The sequence below is a fragment of the Heloderma suspectum genome, chromosome 1 (assembly GCF_057233095.1).
Source record: "Heloderma suspectum isolate Gila_16-S chromosome 1, 16-S_ref, whole genome shotgun sequence".
Lineage (NCBI taxonomy): Eukaryota > Metazoa > Chordata > Lepidosauria > Squamata > Helodermatidae > Heloderma > Heloderma suspectum.
The window spans coordinates 115664501-115686784 of record NC_139458.1 but is presented as its reverse complement, the minus strand read 5'-3'; the positions used below and the strand labels follow the sequence as shown (position 1 = coordinate 115686784).

The 22284-nt window shown below is 42.4% G+C and overlaps 1 protein-coding gene across 4 annotated transcripts in view; it reads right to left on the bottom strand.

Moving 5' to 3' along the window:
• The window catches only part of DENND2B (DENN domain containing 2B), a 210434-nt gene that overhangs the window by 76022 nt on the left and 112128 nt on the right, over nucleotides 1-22284 (bottom strand). For all 4 annotated transcript variants that reach the window (XM_084854644.1, XM_084854633.1, XM_084854623.1 and 1 more), the window contains 2 exons: nucleotides 7014-8240; nucleotides 2557-2693 (listed from right to left, as the gene is read on the bottom strand). In XM_084854644.1, coding sequence (XP_084710770.1) covers nucleotides 2557-2693; nucleotides 7014-8240 — 1364 coding nt within the window. The remainder of the gene's footprint in view (nucleotides 1-2556; nucleotides 2694-7013; nucleotides 8241-22284) is intronic.

The following is a 22284-nucleotide window of genomic DNA, read 5'->3' as shown; positions in this document are numbered from 1 at the left end:
AAGGGGACTCTAGTGTAGAAATGTCATCCTACCAATGGAGCGTCACTTCTGCTGTATCCAGTGGTCCCTCAGCTGGCCGTCAGTGAGATAAAACGGTTGGACCCACACTAACAGAACAATCCTATATACACCTACCCATCCACTGAGTTCAACAAGCCTTTGTTGTTGTTGTTTATTCGGTCAGTCGCTTCCGACTCTTCGTGACTTCATGGACCAGCCCACACCAGAGCTTCCTGTCGGTTCAACAAGCCTTACTCCAGGTAAATGGCTTTAGGATTGCTGTCACATGCAGGTCCCATCGAAACCAAGGGGATTTAAGTTAGTCATTATTAACTTTTCACATTGAGTTCAATAAGACCCAAGTGCAGCTAACTTAGTCTAGATCCAATCCAATATGATTACAAGCTGAAGCCTAAAGCTCAAATCACACACAAATAGTTATTTCTGTTGACTGACTTGGGCCCAAGGACCCTAGTTATGTTTCGCTTACAAATTATAAATAGTCTGACAACTCCTTATAGTTGAGGCTTTAGTTGCCTAGTTGAATGTCTGTGGTAGTGCTGTGTCAAAAATTTATTCCACGTTATTTTTTACCATTCTCATTCAATTTAATAGAAAAGAAATTGCTTTCGAAAAGAAATTCAGAGCAGAATAAATTTTGGAGAAATTCTCATGGGTTGGGGTCAGCGTTCTGGTGCTTATCTTGCTTATAAATTGGCTGAGGAGTGTGTATGAGTGTCCTCTCATTCATTGTACAATAATCTCTCTACACCTTCATTAGAGACAAAATGTATCCACAACTACCCCTCAGAAACTTAACATTTGGAAGATCCTGGAGAAAGTGCTGAGCCCTAAAGAATGACAACTAGAGCTGAGCCAAAATTTATCAGAAGACATTTTTCTCAGAAAAGTCAAGAGATGTTTCTTTTCTTACACTGCTCCCTTAGAAATAAAAGGTCACTTTGCAGAAGTTCCCAAAATTTTCTTCCCCATTTTTTGGTGGGTTTCACCTTCCCTTCAATGCTATCTACGGGGTATTGCGGAAAATGCTAAATGGCGGCCAGGCTGCCAACACAATTGCTGCTATTGCCATTTGCAATGGCAGTGCAAAAAAAAAAAAAACCTTAGGAAAAAAGAAAGAAGCTGTGCTACAACCCTTGCCTGTGGTGAGCCCAGCCTGTGAAAAATTGTTGGAGAATTTCTCCTCCCACTGGAGAAATTTGGTGAAATTGTCCCCCCAATTTCTCTGCCCACAAATAGGGTGAAGAATTTCAAGGAGTCATTTGTGCACAGCTGTGCTCTGTGGTGCATGTCATACATCTGCTTCAGAAAAGAGAAGAAATAAGAAAGAGAAAAGAAGGCATGGAAGATTAGGAAAGTGGTCATTGCCAATGTCAGTGGATCAAACCAGTTAACTAAACCATTAACTAAAACCAGTTAACTATTTTCCATTAATATATTTTTTCTTTTTAAAAAAGAAATGCCATTCTTAGCCTATGGCTATACCAATAACAAACCTCTCCTTTGAAGGATATAATATTTTCAAACAATATATAACTAAAGAGTCAGACTTTTCTTCGCAGGACCAGTCTACAGATGACATAAAGGGTGGGGTGGCTGGCTGACAGGAGATGAACTTTTCTCCAACAAAAAATGCATATAGCTGGCAAAGGAAAGAAATCAGGGATTCTGAAGGTAGCTGCCGCAGTACAATTTATACAGAGATCTCCTAAGCATAAGCCAACAATACAATTCCTAGAAGAACCACCCTGCTGTTTGATAGTTCTGCAAACTCTGCATCTGTTGTTCCTCCAACATTCTCACCCCACTGTGGGTCCCCAGCCAAAGCCTTCAACAATAGTGACTGAGTCCATGAAAAACTTGGTCAGTGATGGCTGACCAGGTAATCTGATTCAAAGAAGGCTACTCAATGAAGTTTGAAAGGAATCAAAATCTCCTGTTTGCAGCCTGTGAATACTGTGTTTACTGAGATGCATCAGTCCATTTACCCTTCATTTAACTGCTTCTTGCTGGCAGCAGCCAAGAGATCTTTTATAGCAAGGTATTCAACAAGTCATGGGCCGCGGTGGCTTAGTGGTTAAGACGCTGAACTGAAGACTGGAAGGTCAGCAGGACAGCAGTTCGAGACCCAAGTGCTGCGTGACGGAGTGAGCTCCCATCTTCAGTCCCAGCTTCTGCCAACCTAGCAGTTCGAAAGCAAGAAATTGCAAGTAGATAAATAGGTACCGCCTCGGCGGGAAAGGTAACAGCGTTCCGTGCACCTCCGTGTTCAGTCATGCTGGCCACATGACCACAGAAGCGTCTTCAGACAGCGCTGGCTCTTCGGCTTAGAAACGGGGATGAGCACCGCACCCTAGAGTCGGACACGACTGGTTGGGGACACCTTTACCTTTTTATTCAACAAGTCACTGTCTCACAATGACTGCTGCCTTGAGTGCCATTTTTTGATAGATAGGCGGAGTATAAATCAAATAAATAAATACAATAATTGTTCAGCACCAAGCAGCTATTTTGTCTGCTGCAACAGGCTCTTACCTACAATGTCTTCATAGGCATTCTCTTCTAAAGTGCTCTTAGATCCAAACTTGTGCTGGCTCTCAGTACCATTCTCACTTGGGGAAGTGGGGTACAATGACTGGAGGCTTGAAGCATCTTCAAATTCAAAGGATTTTCTAGAGTGGAAGAATGGTAACAGATTAATTTTCTTATTGCCTAATGCACAGTACTTTCAAGGGCTAGTGCAGCCACGGTTAAGGTATCAGAAGCAGAAGATGACTTCATGCTCTCTCTCTGGCCACCCTTCCTCTCTCATGTAACAAAGGATCAGGTTGCACAGGTGCTTCATATACAGCTGATTCTTTTACTACACATATAACAAACTGCCAATTGGGATGGTTAGTGAAAGTTAGATTCTTATCAATGTAAAGACATATATATCCACATTAACTTGCCACATTTAGAAAAAACACAAAACATTGAATTATCCATCAGAGCACTGACGTACCAATCACTCACCAAGTGATTTGTTAGACTGTGGTTTGCCATGACCCCAATTTATAGGTAGTTAAACAAGAAACTTAAGTTTGTTGATGTGATTTTTAGGCCAATACTAGTGATTCAGCAGACCACTTTTTCTTTTTTAGTTTTGCAGAATATGTGCTAGCCCATGAGCTAAACATGCGTCAACTCAATTGAAATGTCACAGTGCACATGGATATCCTTCAGTAGATGAACACACGAAACAACTGGGGGAGGGGGGACAATTTACATGAACATACTTCATGTTGCCATAGTGCTTGGAAAACAGCGCAAGGAAACTGCACTCTGCTTTTCCTTTCTTTGACAAGGCAGTAAGCTTTGATTGGTGTATTACCTGTAGGAAATCAAGCTGTTTACCTGTCATGACCTAGTTATTAAGTGCTCCAGACACCTCAGACTGTAACTTTGAGGCAGAGGAGCTTGCCTCAAAGGCCAGGTATTCCTCAAGTCTGCCCAAAGCACAATCTAAGAAATAACAACTCATGGGTCACCCTAAGGAAGAAGACTCAAATACCTACTTTGCCTCTGAAGTAAGTGGCTTGAACCTCTTCAGTACAGAACATGCACACTCTTCCTTATTAAAACACCAACTAACTGAAGCCCCACGCTTCTCTGGAAGCCACAGATTGCTATTCAGTGGCACTGAAGCAAAGCAGTCCAAGCCATGATGCTACCCCTCTGAGAGCTTTCAAGGGACAAGGCTGGGATGCTCTGGTACATAAGCAAAACAAAGAAACAAAACTAAGAGAATGAAAAGTGACTACTTAAGGCTCAGTTGAGCTTGGGTCTCTGTTAAAGCAATGTATGTGCTCCCTTGGAGTCCTCCTAGGTCCTGCAGGTCCTGTTGCCTTGGTACTTGACAGCTGCTGCCCACCTCCTGTTCCCTCCTATCTGCTTCCTGCTCCCAGCTCATCACCCCAGGCCTCACCCAACATTTCCACAGGTCTCAGCCAGAGCAGTATGGGACATTACTTGTCATCCATCTTGTCACATGGTGGCACTGACCACTACAGAAAAGTTTCTGCTCATTCCCTGTCTATACCAAAGAGATTGTAGTTACATTAAGCAAGGGCACAAGAGATTATTGCTGTAGAAATCAGCCACTCCTTAAGTCAAGGGTTTCCAAAACTTGGGTGCATTGTGCTCTACGGTTAACCATTAACTTACCAAATAAAGGATTCTCCCTAAAATCAGGTTTAGCCCCATGCAACAGACACTCAAAAAACTGACTGCCTTGCTGAGATTGTGACCAACATTCAAAGATATATGCACTCATACACATATATGCTACCCATCTATTCCCGTTTGAAAAGCAAAACCAGTAATTCTTACCATGTTTTGAAAGGACCCCAGAAACAGGTGCTTCTTGGAACACAAAATATCTTTTCTCTTAAATGCCTCCACCCACCAAAACATTTTATCTGGTCAACCTGTTCTGACATGACACTAGTAATTAAAAAAAAAACAGGACCCAGGAAAATTCAATTTATAAGGTGTACTCAAAATATTACTTAGCCATTTCCCTGGTTTAAAATTATTTACAAGGACTCTATGTACATATCCAAGTACATCTCAGACTCAGAGGCTTGGATCCAAAGCACTGCAGGCAGAATTCCATTTAACAATAGGCTTCTGCCACTCCCTTCCTGTTACAGCCCCTTCCACACACACCCCAAGAACCACTCCTGAGGGTCAAACTACACTTTATATTTAATACGTAGAGCGCAGCTCCATATGGAGCTTTTCTTTACTTAAAGGTAAATGCAGGATCCCTGAACTGGATCAGGACTGCATGGTGGGAGGGACTTTAATTCTTCCCTCCCCAGCTGCATCCCACCCCCAAAATCCCACCCCCTGTGTGGCAGTAAGCAAGACTTTTTCTGAAAACCGAGCATGTGATGTAGTGAAGGTGGCTGCAGGGATGGGGTCAGGGGACAGGGAGAGAATAAGCAAAAATAGAAGGCACTCTTTGCATGAGTGGAAGTCCCTTCTTATACAACAAACACATTGGATCCAAGCCAGGATCTAGACAGGTGAGTACAACTTCAGTTTACATTGCTGTATTTACAGAATATATACAGTTTCCATTCATGTCATCCATATCATAGTTACCATCTCATCAGCAATTGTGAAATGAAATTATACAAATCAAAATCTGAAAATGCTCTAGCCAGTTTTGCCTTGGCTTTATGTTTGGAGGTGTGGGGTGTATGTTCAGATTCCCCCAATCAATTTCCACACTATGCACAAAATTAATCATTGCCTAGCTGGGCTAGGAATTCATTATATATGACCACTTCAGTTGTCACCATAGCACTGAAATCCCACCATGGAGTGACTGAAATGTGGGAGGGAAATCACATAACCATTGCAAATGTATTTAGGATTGTTTTAAGTAGTGAGCAATTAGATCAGTAACAACCTGAAAAGTGTTTATATTTTCTGCTCCTTATATATCTCTTATAGATGTCCTTAAGGCCTTAAAAATCTATATAGAACAACACACGCTTGCATTCCAGGATTTAAAAGTACTATGAACTTACACTTCAGAAGGGCAGAAATACACATTTCCAGACATGCATCTGTGTCACATGCATACACCTCTTCTGTGACTTCTGGATATTTAAATAGGTATGTTTTTGGCTGCATTAGACATTGCTTTTGCTCACAGGAGCATACTTGCTTATTGCTCTATGATAAAAGTCATAATCAAGGCTGTGTGCATTCTGTGCATCTGTGAAAGCACAGAATTGTTTAATCGGCTCACAATTCAGTATTCTGAGAATCTCAACTCTTCTTTAAAAATTAAAAAAGCAAGTTTCTAATCCTCAAGGTTGTTGAAAATAATCTATGCACATTCATTTCTATCTCAGAAGCCAAAGTGGGAGCCAAGAAGGATTTCCAGTGTTCCAGGGGATTCTGCTTCAGTACTCTGCATAGCTCTTCACCCTTCCCCATGAACTGCATTGTGGTAAATACTATGTAACAGTACTATAAGAACTCAGGTGTGCCTGCAATTTTTGGAATCTAGAGGAAATCTCTCAAACTCTATAATTTAAGTTGCCTTAAGTATATTTTATGGAAAGACAGGGTAAAAATGTACGAAATAAACAAACAATAATACATTATGCAAAATAAGCAAGCACATTCAATATTCTGTGAAATTTTTACAGATTGGAGAATTTGAGTTACATTACTGCAGAATTTGTTGTTTGGGGTTGTTGTTTTTTTAAGTACAGAATAAACACAGCCCGGCACATAATGCCAGGAGGATTTACACTGCATCTGTTCATGAGAAAGAGGCATAAAGCTCAGCATAAATTGATGTCAATATGGCTGAACTTCCAGACACCGAAGCCAAGTGCTATATAGGAAAGCTGTGTCTAATACTGACAAATGTCCCTTTCTTTATAGGATAGCCTTCACATTAATGTCTCCCATTATATTCCATAGGACAAACACTTTGTAAAGAGGAGTGATAGGCAACTGTTGCGTTTGGATACAGAAGACCCACCAAATCCCCACAGCAATAAAACTTAGTGGAAGGCCTTTGGCCTTCATGGGATTACTGTGAAGAAAAATAAAAACAGTAAGGCAATTTGTACAATGTACACTTAAAATTGCTATATGAAAGTAATAACACAGATGCTCCATTCTCCAGTTGCACAGAACACAGACTACAGTCCTCATTTATCCTTGCTGTTGCTGTTAAAATAAAAGCTCCTCTGGCAGCTGTAGCTGTTAATAGATTCTTATATCCTTTGGGACCAACATACCACACATGAGAAATCCTGACTAGCAGGACACGCAGGGCATTGATTCTACAGCACAGAAATTGTGCAGCCTAATTAAGCTTTCTTTCATTCCTGTCTGAAAAGTATTACCTTAAAAGGAGAAGTATCTTGTTATGCAGTAATATTTAAGATTATATGACAATAGCATTCCATCTTTACCTATTTTGGGATTTTTTGTGAAAGCGTGACTCTTTTTTCTGTCTCCGGGTGACAGGGGGAGCAGGAGTTGACGGAAGAGGGGGAGGAACAGCAGCCAAAGGTGAAGGAGGTAGGCCGTTGCTTCGTTTACTTTTATGATTCTTGTCAGCTTCATACTCAAAGGTGCGTTTGGGCTTGGGCACAGGGTTTACCGCTGTGTTTGCCAGGCTCTCAGGAAGCAGCTTAGGTCCAACAGAACTAACTATAGTATTAAGTCCTTGTAGTATTTTACCAGTTTTCTCAGTCTCAGTGGGTGTCTCCGGATTACTTCCACCAGTAACAATCCCTGCTTTGCCATCGTTTGCATTCTCGGTCAAGCTCTCCACAATACCCAAAGTCACAGACTTCTTTCTTCCTCTATCAACACTATAGCAGCTACTTGGCAACTGGGGAAGACCCCTGCCAGGCTGTTCTTTTAATGCCTGTTCAATTTTCTGTATTCTGTTGAGCACAGCAGAACTCTCTTTTCGAGAGTTCCCCTTGAGGAAAGCATTTGAAGACTCACTCCTGCTCGGCCTCTTCTCAAACCTGTGGCAGGGATCTCTGTCCAGGAATTCCTCCTCCTCCGTTTCTGGGTAGGAGCATTCTGAAAACGTTCTGCTCATCCTCTGGACCCCTTTGTATTCAAAAGTCTTCTCACTGCAGGGAGAAGGCAACATACTAGGGCAGCCCTCACTGCCTGAGCGATCCCCAACATCCCTCTTGTCCAAGCATACACTCATCCTAGGGGAAGGCTCTTTGCGGCACTCCCATTCCGATATCTTCTGCCTGATATCAAGTGCTTGGGAATGGACGCTGACCCTGCTGAGGGAGAGGTTCCGCAAGTTTGCTGCGGTCCCCAAGGAGAGTGTGCTCCGGGTAAGCGGATGGCTGCCTACTGCTTCGCCATCTTGAACCTCCTTGGACAGCACCTCTTTTGGGTTGTCAGTCTGAAAAACAGAGAGCCTTTTATCCAAGCAGCCAATGCTGATGGCTTTGAGTGGCTGATTTGGAGACTCAGTGTCTGATGGGGAAGCGGAGGTGCTTTTCAAGGCAACTCCCCAGGTAGTCCGATCCTTGAGAAGGACCCTGGAATGGGAAATTTTGGTGAAGCTGCTGGAGCGGCAGGAATCCTCACTGTCACTGAGGGGATATGTTGTCAGGCTTCTGGGTTGATACAGAAGAGGCGGTGGAGAGACTGACTGACACCTGGAAGTGAAAGAAGAAAAACACTAATCAGCCACCTGGCTACCTATTATTTCCTCACACTTCCCCCCCTAAAGATCAAGCTAATCAGTTTTCTAAAATAGTTTCTGAAAATGCACAAGTTTGGTACTAGAATAAAGCCCTTTCCTTTGTCCTTTTAGCAAGTGGGCCATGATGCACAGATCATATGATCTTCAAATCTTTTGAAGAACATTAGAATTACTTTGCTAGATCTGTCCAATGTTTATCAATTACAGCATTCTGGTTCCAACAGAGCAACCAGCCGGATGCCTTTGGAAGCTAACAGGCATGAAATGTGATGGTCATGTCCCCACTGCCAGTCTTAAGAGGAAGCCTTTTTCTGAAAATGCAGGTTCCATTTAGTTATCATGGGTAATAATCCTAAATAGACTTGTCCTTCCTGAATTCGTCTAAGCCAGCTTGTAAATAAGCCTACAAAATGTACTAGCCTCAAGAAAAAAAAAATACTAGCCTGCTGAAGACTGGCAGAAAAGCATCAGAGAGCTACATTTCTATGCTGAGTACAGAGAAGACAGCTCCCCATCCCCTCTAGCAGTCTGCTTGGTTTCCATGCTCAGTGCGGAGGATGGACAGAGTATTCTATCCCTCCTCCGTCAGCCAACTTACTTCCCTGCATGGAATTCCTAACCATCTATGATTACCAAGCTAGTGCTTAAATACAATGCTGGTCCGATCCTATTTTAAAGCCACTTAAGGGGCAAACTACACATCAAGACTGGTGTCAAGGGTAGGCATGGTTGGGCACCTGCCGAGGGCCCACACCCCAGCAGTGGCCCACTGACAAGGACCCCCTGGATTTGCTTCTCCTCTTCACCATTGCAACCTGCTTATTTTCCTGCTTCTTGCTCTGACCCAGATAATGGCAGTGTTGAGAAGGAGGAGCAGCACATGCCACTGGCTACTTGTTCACTGGCTCTCTGCCTGTCAAGCAAGCAAGTGGTAGCAATGATAAAAAAAGTGTAGAAAGAGCAAGAGCAGCTGGTGACATTGGCAGTGAGAAAGTAGACTCACTGAGGTTGGGGGCCCATTGAGGGTGTCTTGCCCAAGAGCCCTCACAAACCTGAAGCCGGTACTGCTACACATGATATGCAAATGCATGTAACAAAGCCCCAGAAGACTGGGTTTTTGCTTTTATGAAAACAGCCTTGGGAGGTTGCAGTGTTGAGCAGAGGCGCAGGAATGTGTAGTTTGCCTCTGAATTAGTCACCTGTCAGTCTAACTTCTAAATACAGTAACCAAAATTATAACCCAAGAGGTGGTATATGTTGGGCTATCACCCCTTCCCATATATATGGACTGGTTAGTACCCCTTTCCCTGTACATACATACTTTGTGTACTGTCAAGATCAGTTGCTACGTCCTTTGCTCTGACATAGTTGGATGCTTGGAAGAAGCCAGGGGCCATTTTGTAGAGTTAGCAGTTGAAAAGAACTCAGACTTATAACAACTTAGCACATACACAGTGTTTTTCATTGTACAATGTACTTCACAATCATCATCTCAGGAATCCTTACAACAACCCTGTAACGTAGTGCAGTATTATCTCCATACTGAAGATGTGAGATAGTGTCTTGCCTAAGGCCACCTAATAAATGCATAGCTGGGGCAAGACTTGAACCTTCCACTCTTCCCAGACATAAATGAACTTTAAAACTGGAACATCAGCAATGCATCCCTGCTAGAGATGCTTTTAAAAAAGCCAGTTAAATGAAAGCAACTGACCAAAATAAAAAATACACTGAACAGCAAGAACACTTCAAGTCCAAGTAATATTGATGGATTTCAGAGCTAGTGTGACTTTTTCACAATTATCTGCAGGTTTTTGCCTTTTACAGTTAACAATGTTTTAAACCTCTTATTCACCATTTTACTTCCCACCTGAAATGCAAAAGTATTTCCCAAGTTATAATTATTTCATATTTATGGCAAGAGAATCAAAAGCAATCACTTATATAAAAGCATACACCTTTATCCAAATGTCACTACTCTGGGAGTTTTAATTCATCCTAATAAAGGTACTGCCTATTGTAACTGTGGGTTGGTAGGTTGGTTTTAACACAGCTGGCTGCAAGTTGTATGTGTTTGGGAGTTTGTACAATATCAAATTTAGCCATCCAGGAGTAGTACCCTAGATATGGAGGAAGATCGCATACCACTTCAACCTATAACTCTGTTTAGTGGTTGGGTTGCATGTCGTCCAAAACTAAGCAATGCTACCCAATTTGGCTTCTATTGACTCTGTACCTAGTGCACTCCCCTTCATGGATCACTGCCTTGTTGTGGTGAAGGGGCTTGCGTAACTCAGTGAAGCCATAAGCTATGCCGTGCAGGGCCACTCAAGACAGACAGGTCATGGTGGAGAGTTCTGACAAAATGTGGTCCACTGGAGAAGGAAATGGCAACCCACTCCAGTATTCTTGCCAAGAAAACCCCACGGAACGTATCACTAGGCTAAAAGATATGACGCCGGAGGATGAGCCCCTCAGGTCGGAAGGTGTCCAATACACTACTGGGGAAGAGCAGAGGGTATTTCCAAGTAGCGCCAGAAAGAGTGAAGCGGCTGGGCCAAAGCCGAAAGGACACTCAGCTGTGGATGTGTCTGGTGGTGAAAAGAAAACCCGATGCTGTAAAGAACAATATTGTTTAGGAACCTGGAATGTCAGATCAATGAATCAAGGTAAGCTGGAGGTGGTCAAACATGAGATGGCAAGATTGAACATCGACATCTTGGGAATCAGCAAACTAAAATGGACAAGCATGGGCGAATTTAATTCAGGTGACCATCATATCTACTACTGTGGGCAAGAATCCCTTAGAAGAAATGGAGTAGCACTTATAGTCAACAAAAGGGTGGGAAAAGCAGTACTGGGGTACAATCTCAAAAACAACAAAATGATCTCAGTACGAATCCAAGGCAAACCATTCAACATTACAGTAATTAAAGTCTATGCCCCAACCACTGAGGCCGAAGAAGCTGAGGTTGATCGGTTCTATGAACACCTACAACACCTTCTACAACTAACACCAAAAAAGATGTCCTTTTCATCATAGGGGATTGGAATGCTAAAGTGGGAAGTCAAGAAATCACCGGGATAACAGGCAAGCATGGCCTTGGTGTACAAAATGAAGCAGGACAAAGGCTAATAGAGTTTTGCCAAGAGAACACGCTGATCGTCGAAAACACTCTTTTCCAACAGCACAAGAGGCGACTCTACACATGGACATCACCAGATGGTCAATATCAAAATCAGATTGATTATGTCCTTTGCAGCCAAAGATGGAGAAGCTCTATACAGTCAGTCAAAACAAGACCTGGACCTGACTGTGGCTCAGATAATGAGCTGCTTCTTGCAAAATTTCGGCTTAAATTGAAGAACGTAGGGAAAACCACTAAACCATTCAGGTATGACCTAAATCATATGCCGTATGAGTATACAGTGGAGGTGAGGAATAGATTTCAGGGATTAGACCTGATAGACAGAGTGCCTGAGGAACTATGGACGGAGGTCCGTAACATTGTTCAGGAGGCAGCAACGAAATCCATCCCAAAGAAAAAGAAATGCAAGAAAGCCAAGTGGCTGTCTGAGGAGGCTTTACAAGTAGCTGAGGAAAGAAGGGAAGTGAAAAGCAAAGGAGAAAGGGGAAGATATACCCAACTGAATGCAGATTTCCAGAGAATAGCAAGGAGAGACAAGAAGGCCTTCTTAAATGAACAATGCAAAGAAATCGAAGAAAACAATAGAATGGGAAAGACTAGAGATCTTTTCAAGAAAATCAGAGATCTCAAGGGAACGTTTTGTGCAAAGATGGGCATGGTAAAGGACAAAGAAGGCAGGGATCTAACAGAAGCAGATGAGATTAAGAAGAGGTGGAAACATCACACAGGAGAACTATACAGGAAAAATCTTAATGTCCCTGATAGCCATGATAGTGCAGTCGCTGAACTTGAGCTGGACATCCTAGAGAGTGAAATCAAGTGGACCTTAGGAAGCATTACTAACAACAAAGCTAGTGGAGATGACAGTATTCCAGCTGAGCTATTTAAGATCCTAAAAGATGATGCTGTTAAGTGTTGCACTCAATATGCCAACAAATTTGGAACACTCAACAATGGCCACAAGACTGGAAAAGGTCAGTTTACATTCCAATTCCAAAGAAGGGCAATGCCAAAGAGTGTTCAAACTACCGTACAATTGCGCTCATTTCACATGCCAGAAGGTTATGCTCAAAATCCTACGAGCTAGGCTTCAGCAGTATGTGAACCGAGAACTACCAGAAGTACAAGCTGGGTTTCGAAGAGGCAGAGGAACTAGAGATCAAATCGCCAACATTCACTGGATCATGGAGAAAGCAAGAGAATTCCAGAAAAACGTCTATTTCTGCTTCACTGACTACACTAAAGCCTTTGATTGTGTGGATCACAACAAACTGTGGCAAATTCTTAAAGAGATGGGAGTACCAGACCACCTTACCTGTCTCCTGAGAAACCTGTACAAGGGTCAAGAAGCAACTGGTTCAAAATTGGGAAAGAAGTACGACAAGGCTGTATATTGTCGCCCTGCTTATTTAATTTATATGCAGAGTAACAACAACAACAACATCATGAGAAGCGCCGGGTTGGATGAATCACAGGTCGGAATTAAGATTGCCGGGAGAATTATCAACAACCTCAGATACGCAGGTGATACCACCCTAATGGCAGAAAGTGAAGAGGATCTAAAGAGCCTCTTGTTGAGGGTGAAAGTAGAGAGTGCAAAAGCGAGTTTGAAATGCAACATTAAAAAAACTAAAATCATGGCACCTGGCCCCATCACTTCCTGGCATATAGAAGGGGAAGAAATGGAAGCTGTGACAGATTTTATTTTCTTGGGCTCCACGATCACCGCAGATGCTGACTGTAGCCATGAAATTAAAAGACGCTTGCTCCTAGGGAGGAAAGCTATGGCAAACCTAGACAGCATAGTAAGAAGCAGAGACATCACCTTGCCGACAAAGGTTTGTATAATCAAAGCTATGGTTTTCCCAGTAGCAATGTATGGCTGTGAGAGCTGGACTATAAGGAAGGCTGAGCGCTGAAGAAGTGATGCTTTCGAACTGTGGTGCTGGAGAAGACTCTTACTAGTCCCCTGGACTGCAAGGAGGTCAAATCAGTCAATCTTAAAGGAAATCAATCCTGACTGCTCATTGGAAGGACAGATACTGAAGCTGAAGCTAAATATTTTGGCCACCAAATGTGAAGACAAAACTCACTGGAAAAGACCCTGATGCTGGGAAAGATTGAAGGCAAAAGGAGAAGGGGGCAGCAGAGGATGAGATGGCTAGATAGCATCACCGATGCAATGAATATGGACTTGAGCACGCTCCGGGAGAGAGCGCAGGATAGGAAGGCCTGGCGTGCTATGGTCCATGGGGTCATAAAGAGTCGGACATGACTGAACAACAACAACCTAGTGCACTATCTAAAATTAATCTCTGGATTTGTGAATACGGACTACCATGGTGTGCATTTTGTATTTTTCTCTGCCTTACAAGGGACCTGTGAATCAGTGCTTTCAATGCCTATGTGTCATGATGGCTATATATTACCTCAGGCATGAGAGGCAGTATGCATCTCAGTAACAGTTGCTGGGGGGTGTTACATTCATGTCCTGCTTGTGAACTTCTCATAGGCATCTGGCTGGCCACTGTGGGAACAGAATGCTGGACTAGATAATCCTTTGTTCTGACCCAGCAGAGCTCTTCTTATGTTGTTAACTTTTGTTTGCTTAACATCCAACCTGAAGAAGAGTTTGGGTGAATTTGAGAGCTTACCCATTACTTTGTAATGTTTTAGTTGGTCCTATTAAAGATATTATCCTTCTGTTATTTTTGGGAATGAGCATGGATATTCTGTGTAAAACAAATCATTAATCTTCTGTGAACTGATTTATGTAATATCTCATTATCTCACTTTTAGATCTCATTAGGGAGGGGGATTTCCTTCTTACTCCAGCCAGGTACTGACTGGAAATGGAAGCAAGCAATGACTTGGTAAATGGGAATGCCTAAAGCACTGCTGATAATCTTCTTTCAGTTCACTGAGCTTTTCTTTTGTCTATGTGTTTAGCAATTTCTTGGCATTTCCCCTTCACTTCAGAGCTGATGGGAGGTAATTTAAACCAAAAGTGTGTGCCTATCCTTGATTTTGCTTTATATATTTTGTAATGTGTTCTTTACTGAGTACATGTGCTTCAGAGCCAGTTCATGCACTACAAAAGAGATTAACAAGGTGTTTTAGAACATTGCACAATCTTTTCTCAGAAGTCAGACTAAATTCAGTGGGGCTTTCTCCCAGGTATATGGGCATGGAATTACAGGTTTATGTGACTAACAATGCAGTCCTATCCATTTCTACTCAGAAGTAAGTCCCATTAAGTTCATTAGAACTTACTCGCACGTGTGTAGGACTGCAAGCTAAAGTCCCCTTGTAAAGACACTTGTAATGCATGTTACATCTGCAGTAAGCAGTATAAAACATTTTTAAAATATCCAGAATTTGGAGGAGCACTTATTTTACTTCTGGATAAATCAGGTTTTATAACAAAATAGTGGCCATTCGCCCATATTAGAGCAAAGTTGCAGTTAACCCCCCTACTTTCCTAGTCAATTACTTCTACCCTTTCTATACAGAAATAAACTTACAGCTACCTAGGTATGAACATAGCTATTACAGTAAGGTGATTAAAGGTGCAATCCCATGCATGTTTAGACAGAAAAAAGTACAATTCCCAGCATTCCCCAGCCAGCAGTGTTGGGACTTTTTTTCTGTCTAAACATGCATAAGATTGCGCCATAGTAGGTTAAAGGAACTGTGCAAAACCTCAAAAAGGCACATCAAGTCTTCTTGCGCCTAGCAGAAAAAGGCTCATTTCTAGCCAAGAACAAATCTTTCTGTTCAGTATGGTAAGACAGTGTGATTCCAACCTCCACACATGCAGCTTTCAGAAAAAATAAAGCAAATCCTACATTGTCATCCTTTTCCTTTCTTCACATGGGTTCCTAGGCTAGGATGAGAGAGAGCCCAAAGTCACCCAGTGAGTTTCTTACCTGAGTGGGCATTTGAACCTGGATCTTTCTGGTCCTAGTAATGGCATTCGAGCTCCTACACTACATTGGGTCTCACAAATGCATGGCAGTAGCCAAGTGTACAGTCCTGATGGCTATATGCTACCTCCAGTATCAGGGGCAGTATGCCTACGTACACCAGTTGCTGGGGAACACAAGCAGAGAAGTGCTATTACACTCATGTCCTACTTGTGGGTTTCCCATAGACAGCTGAACATCACTGTCCAGTTGCAGCCACTACTTTAAATATTAGATCACACAATATTTGGACCCATGGATATCTTTTAAACCAGACTTTTCCAGATGTGCTAGACTATAACTCCTATCATTCTTCCACCAGCATGGCCAGCTTCTTCAACCTGGAACCCTCCACATCTGCTAGACTACAGCTCCCATCATGTCCATCCAGCATGGACATTTTTGTATTAGCTTTAGCACCTCTGGCAATTAGAATAAAGAAAGAAGAAAATATAACAGTCCAAAATCAATGATAACATCTATGTTAAGTGAGTGTGCTCATTCTGACAATACAACTCATACTATTTCATTTGGCTCATTAAAAACAATTAAAGTCCTATATACTATGTGAATTCCAACATCTAGTCAGCCTCAAAATACACAAAAAAATAAAACCAAATGTATATAGTTTGGAATAAAGAAGGAGGTAAAAGATTAAACAAGAGTTTGGAAACCATTAGAATGAAAAAAGCAGTATGATACCTTGAAGTAATGCTATACAAATGAAATAGAACTATAGAATATATAATACTGCGAAACTGTAACTGCAAATATATCACTGGACAAGTCTCAATTTATTTTTTTATGCAAGGTTGCCTCTGTGTTAAAATAGCAATAATACCTCCATTAAATGTTTTAGCTCAAATACTACCAATTAAAACAGAATTCTCTGAGATAATCTTGTAGCAATATTTAAAATCCAAGTTGATATATAACAAAAAGAAAGTAAGAAGGATGAATGAATGAATGAATGAATGAATGAAATGGTACTAGAAGAAAGTACCATCAAAGATGTACCATTTTGTATCATCTTGGTACTACAAGAAGAATTTAGGATCCTGAATACAAATGTATATTACAGTACAAATAGCTTCCAATGGCTACTGGAATGGTGTTATAAATCAGGAAGGCCACTTTGGAAAAAGGACAAGAGAAGAGGGACCTGAAACAAAATGTTACATGTTTAAATCCCCATGGATTTCTCTGAGACTACCGCCTGCTATGCTATAGGGTGCTGGAGGACTTCAAAGCAGGTGGGAAAATACAGTATAAAAGGGTTATGGTCTCCTCTCTGCTCCAGGCACTTCTGTCACAGGGAAATGAATAATTACAGATCTCTCTGGGGTGGCCTCCCATTTCCTGATGAGAAGGTTCCCTGGAGGCTGTGGAATACAAGTCTCTCACACTCATTTAAGCCTCACAGGCTCCGCGGAGTGCAAAACAGGTACACACTGCTGCCTCCTTCAGGTGTCCCTCCCACCGGCAAATGGCCATTGTGATAACACTGATGCCAGGACTACCTCCCATTTCCTGACAGAAGCAGCACTGGAGAGAGCAGAGCAGCAGCTCAGTTATGCTTCTTTTAGCCCCAGTGGTTCTAAAAGGAGCACAAGGGAGGCACATTCCACTCCCTCTGGCAAAACTGCAATGGTGGGATAGGAAGCAACACCACATAACAGTTTAGCAACTGTTGCCCTTCTCTTTGTTCCAGGATAGGAAGGAAGCCACAATACAGTGGATAGCAAAGGAGCAATACGGGGGAAGGAAATGGGGCCCAGGCTACAAAACCCCAGTATTCCACTATGCTGTTCCTAGGGAAAATGAGCATTAGGGGGGACTCTCTTCCAGGTGAAATGTTGCTGCAAGATCCCCAAACACAATCTACTATGCCAAGCAGGCACTCACAAATATGAGCGAGATTTATTTATGTATTTACCACTGCAAATATTGGTCCTGTCTTCTAGGCTAATTGCTACAATCCACTTAAGTGGTACAAAGGCTTTGCAAAACCAGGAGATATGCTCCTATCTAAATTCAGTATACTTAGTTCCTCTCACTCACTGTGGCACATTGCTCCTTTGGGACTGCAACACACTTGAAGTCCCTTAGATGTGTTAAGACACCTCACTGGTGCCTGGAGGTAGGGAGGAAATAGCAAAATGACTTTAAAGCTATACTGTTACTGTGGCTAGGCAGAGATGCCCATATTTTCACACTGAATCATCTCATTATGTGTCCAGATCACCTTTTTCTGCAAACACTGATGAAAGAGAACAGTTCAGCTTTACAAATGATGTTTATCTTTGCTCTCTCCAACACCCTTGAAACAATGGCACACAGCAAATGAGCTCTGTATCAGTTGACTGTAATGACATGCACAAGGGACCATTCCTCCCCCTTTAAATCTAGTTTTATTATTCAAAGTTACATGATCGAAGAAAAATTGATCCAATAAAGAACAGTTCTGCCTGTTATGTAGAGCAGCCTTCTGCAAACTGTTGCCCATCCCCCCCCCCATGTGTTGGATTACAACTGCCCTCACCCTAGCCAACATAGCCCCTGCTGGCTGGGGTGGGGATGATAAGTTGTAGTCAACATATCTGGAAGGCAACAGGTTGTGGAAGGCTGTTGCAGAGCAAAAGCTTGACATGGGATTATAAAATTGCATTGCTTCACTTAGGACACGAACCTATGCACATTTATACATGCACAGGGTTGCACTTTTACCCCTTTTCTGTGACTCAAGGGGAAAAAAGCCTTCTAGCTTGCTCTTGAACCTTTTGTTAACATTCACTGTTTTCTTTAACCCCAACTTCCGAAACAGTATTTTCACACTGCTTATTCTTGAACTAATAATTGTTTCATGTCCCATACAATTCTCTTTCATTCCCAGCTTCTGAATTTCCAGGTTGAGAAAGTGTCCTCCTAGCAAATGCCACAAAATTCTTTACAAACACAATTGTTGTCATTAGTAGCCAGGGAAATGGAGTGGTGAATTTGAGGAAATAATATTCCTTTTATAAAGACCCCCATTAACAAAAGCAGGAGCCTAGTTTTTTTCAACACCTGAAAAACAAGCAAAGGAAAAGACTTCGATTTTCAGAAAAATCTTTGCAAGAACTGCGTGGGATTCAAATGTGTACAGATGAATACAGATGGAGGAGGGGGAGGATGAGGGGAATGTACTGAAAATACAATTTCTTCAAATGCCAAGAATGTACAGCAGGATGATGTGTCCTACTCTGTTCACCAGCTGCGAAAAGACAAAGCGAAGAGCTGTTCACATGTTCCCTGCTTCCAAACAAAGGCAGTATAGAGAGAGGCATCCACACATGCCTGCTACCCAGTCAATGCTACGGGGTTGGTATTTGTCACCAAGCGATCATCAGTAGCTGTGTTTTTCTGGGAAAGTGTGCGGCAGGGAGAGAACTGTAAAAATACATGAATAAAAATAGTTGCCTTAATATGCTTCAGGTGTCTGCCTATTGTGATGTTAGGTAACAAGCAGCCTAGAGAACTAACAGGGTGGGTAGCAGGAGGCACAAACAGTAGACAGCAGGTGATCAAGCAGCCCAAGCGCAAGCAGGCAGACAAGGTGAATGCTGATGGCTGCCCAGCCAAAGCTCAAGCTAGACTTGTAGGCCAGACCGCGTCAGGAGATGCCAATGGGCTGCCTGAGTGAGTGAAAGTCACCCCAGAACCTTACATAACATTCTGGTCCTGAGAACCTTTCACTCTACAGACCCAACCAGCTCATAGGAAGAGCCATGCTGGATCAGACCAAGGGTCCATCTAGTCCAGCATTCTGTTCACACAGTGGCCAACCAGCTGTCGACCAGGAAACCACAAGCAGGATATGAGTGCAACAGCACCATCCTGCCCAGGTTCCCCAGCACCTGGTGTACACAGGCACATTGCCTCTGATACTGTAGGTAGCACATGGACATCAGAACTAGTAGTCATTGATAGTCTTCTTCTCCAGGAATTTGTCTAATCCCCTCTTAAAGCCATCCAAATTAGTGGTCATCACTACATCTTGTGGTAGCGAATTCCATAGTTTAACTATGTGTTGTGCGAAGAAGTACTTCCTTTTATCTGTCCTGAATCTCCCACCAATCAGCTTCATAGGATGACCCCGGGTTCTAGTATTTTGAGAGAAGGAGGAAAATGTCACCCTATCCACATTCTCCACACCATGCATAATTCTGTAGACCTCTATCATGTCTCCCCTTACCGTCCTTTTTTCCAGGCTAAACAATCCCAGCTGTTGGAACCTTCCCTCATAGGGGAGATGCTCCAGCCCCTTGATCATTTTAGTTGTCCTTTTCTGCACTTTTTCCAGCTCTACAATATCCTTCTTTACGTGCGGTGACCAGAACTGTACACAGTATTCCAAGCATGGTTGAAGCTTAGATTTGTATAACAGCAGTATGATATTGGCAGTTTTATTCTCAATTCCTTTTCTAATTATGCCTAACATGGAGTTTGCCTTTTTTACAGTGGCCACACACTGGGTTGACATTTTCATCAAGCTGTCCACCACAACCACAAGATCTCTTTCTTGGTTGGTCATTGCTAGCTCAGATCCCATCAGGTTATACTTGAAGTTGGTATTTTGTGCCCCAATGTGCACCACTTTACACTTGCTTACACTGAACCACATTTGCCATTTAGATGTCCGTTCTTCCAGCTTGGAGAAATCCTTTTGAACCACCTCACAATGCCTTTTTGTTTTAACCACCCTAAATAATTTGGCGTCATTTGCAAACTTGGCCACTTCACTGCTCAATCCTAATTCCAGATCATTTAGGAACAAGTTGAAAAACATTGGTCCTAATACAGATCCCTGTGTGACCCCTCTATTTATTTCCTTCCATTGGGAGAATTTACCATTTATTCCTCCTCTCTGCTTTCTGTTCTTTAACCAGTTACTGATCCATAGGAGGACCTGTCCTCTTATTCCATGACTGCTAAGTTTGCTCAGGAGTCTTGGTGAGGGACTTTGTCAAAAGCCTTTTGGAAGTCCAAGTAGACAATGTCTACCAGATCACCCCCGTCTACATGTCTACTGACACTCTCAAAGAACTCTAAAAGGCTAGTGAGACAGGACTTACCTTTGGAGAAGCTGTGTTGATTCTTTTTCAGCAGGGTTTGTCCTTCTATATGCTTACTAATGTTATCTTTAATAATGCTTTCAACCAATTTACCTGGAACAGACGTTAAGCTGACCTGCCTATAATTGCCTGGATCCTGCCTGGATCCCTTTTTATAAATTGGTGTTATATTGGCCATCTTCCAGTCCTCTGGTACAGAGGCTGATCTTAGAGACATGCTGCATATTTTGGCTGCATATTTTGGTTAGGAGATCAGCAATTTCATATTTGAGTTCTTTGAGAACTCTAGGGTGGATACCATTGGGCCAGTGATTTATTTGCTTTCAATTTATCGATAGGGTTGAGAACTTCATCTTTTGTCACCACTATTTGCCTCAGTTCCTCCAACTCCCTTCCTGAAAACATCAGTTCAGGCAGAGGTATCTGTCCTATATCTTCTGCTTACCATAAGGGGTAGTAGAACAGATATTCAGAGGTTCCTGGCTCTAGACCGGGGTGGGCATTAGGGCCACACATGGCACTTGACCTAATTTCAAAAGCCTTCTGCAAGCAATCAGTTCAGACCTCTGTCAAGAGTGATCTGTCCTTTCCTAGGCAATCCACTGGGTGGGGAAGAGAGAGAGAGAATGGAGTGTCAGAAAGGGAGAGAGAAAAGGGTATGGGCCTGCCCACTTTTGGCTCTATCCCTGCCCACCACTAGTTTTAGCCCTGCTCATTGGCAACATATGGTCTCTGAAAAATTAGCCCTAAAGGAATGTGGCCCTCGACAGAAAAAATGATTCTCCACCCCTTTTCTAGACTAAGCAGCTCCTGACACTGCTCTTTCCAGTCCCTTGGTCATGAGGCCCTGGATATGGAACCCATGCATGTGTGAAATCAGAACAGAAGCCCTTAGCGCAAGCTCAAAAGATGCCTACATAGTAGTCCACCATTCTTCCAGCTGCCTTGCTAGATTTCACACAAAGTATTTGGGAGGGTCTAGCAGTCCTTCTGAGCGTTCTTCCAAATTTCAACATATGCTAGTATAGGGAAAAGAGTGATATAGTTCCCTGGTATACAATTCCCCCCACCACTGCAAATACAGGTAAAGCCTATCAAGGAGAGATCTGGTAGCAGAGAACATGTGCTAGCAAGAAAAAAAAAAAACACTAAATTATGCTAGTAAGTTTATGGATAAACACTAGCAGAAACGTTTAGTTGTACAGCCTGCCAAGTGTCTTCAATACAGAAGATTTTGCCTGCTACAAACAAGCAAAAAAGAAACAACATCCATTTAAAATAACTAAAAATAGAACATTGTGTAGTAGGTTTGAAGTAATAAGCTGAAGACCAAAAGCTGACCTCAGTTATGAACTCCCAAGAGAACCTAGCCCAGCAGCAGGAACAGAAGAAACCTTTGAATCCAAAATATGTGCTCCATAGAACACATTTTAAAACAAAATAGCAGCCGTCCAGAAATGGCAACAGCAATATATATCAGAGACAGTTTCCATTCCAGGATTGTAAATCAGTCTGGAGCGCTACAAGCATTGTGGGCCAATTACACCTTCAGCGTACGCAAGCTGTCGGATGTTAGGTGTAGCTATAACATTACCAGAACTACCTAATTATGCCAACACACTATTAGCTGCTTCACATATTACACTGAAGCAGGTGTAAGCTGAAGGATGAGTCACTTGCAAGGATGAGTCACCTTTCCCCACTTTTGATGTAATGCTTAAAATCCAGCTCATTGATCACGCCTGCAGAATGTTCCATGAACTCTGGGG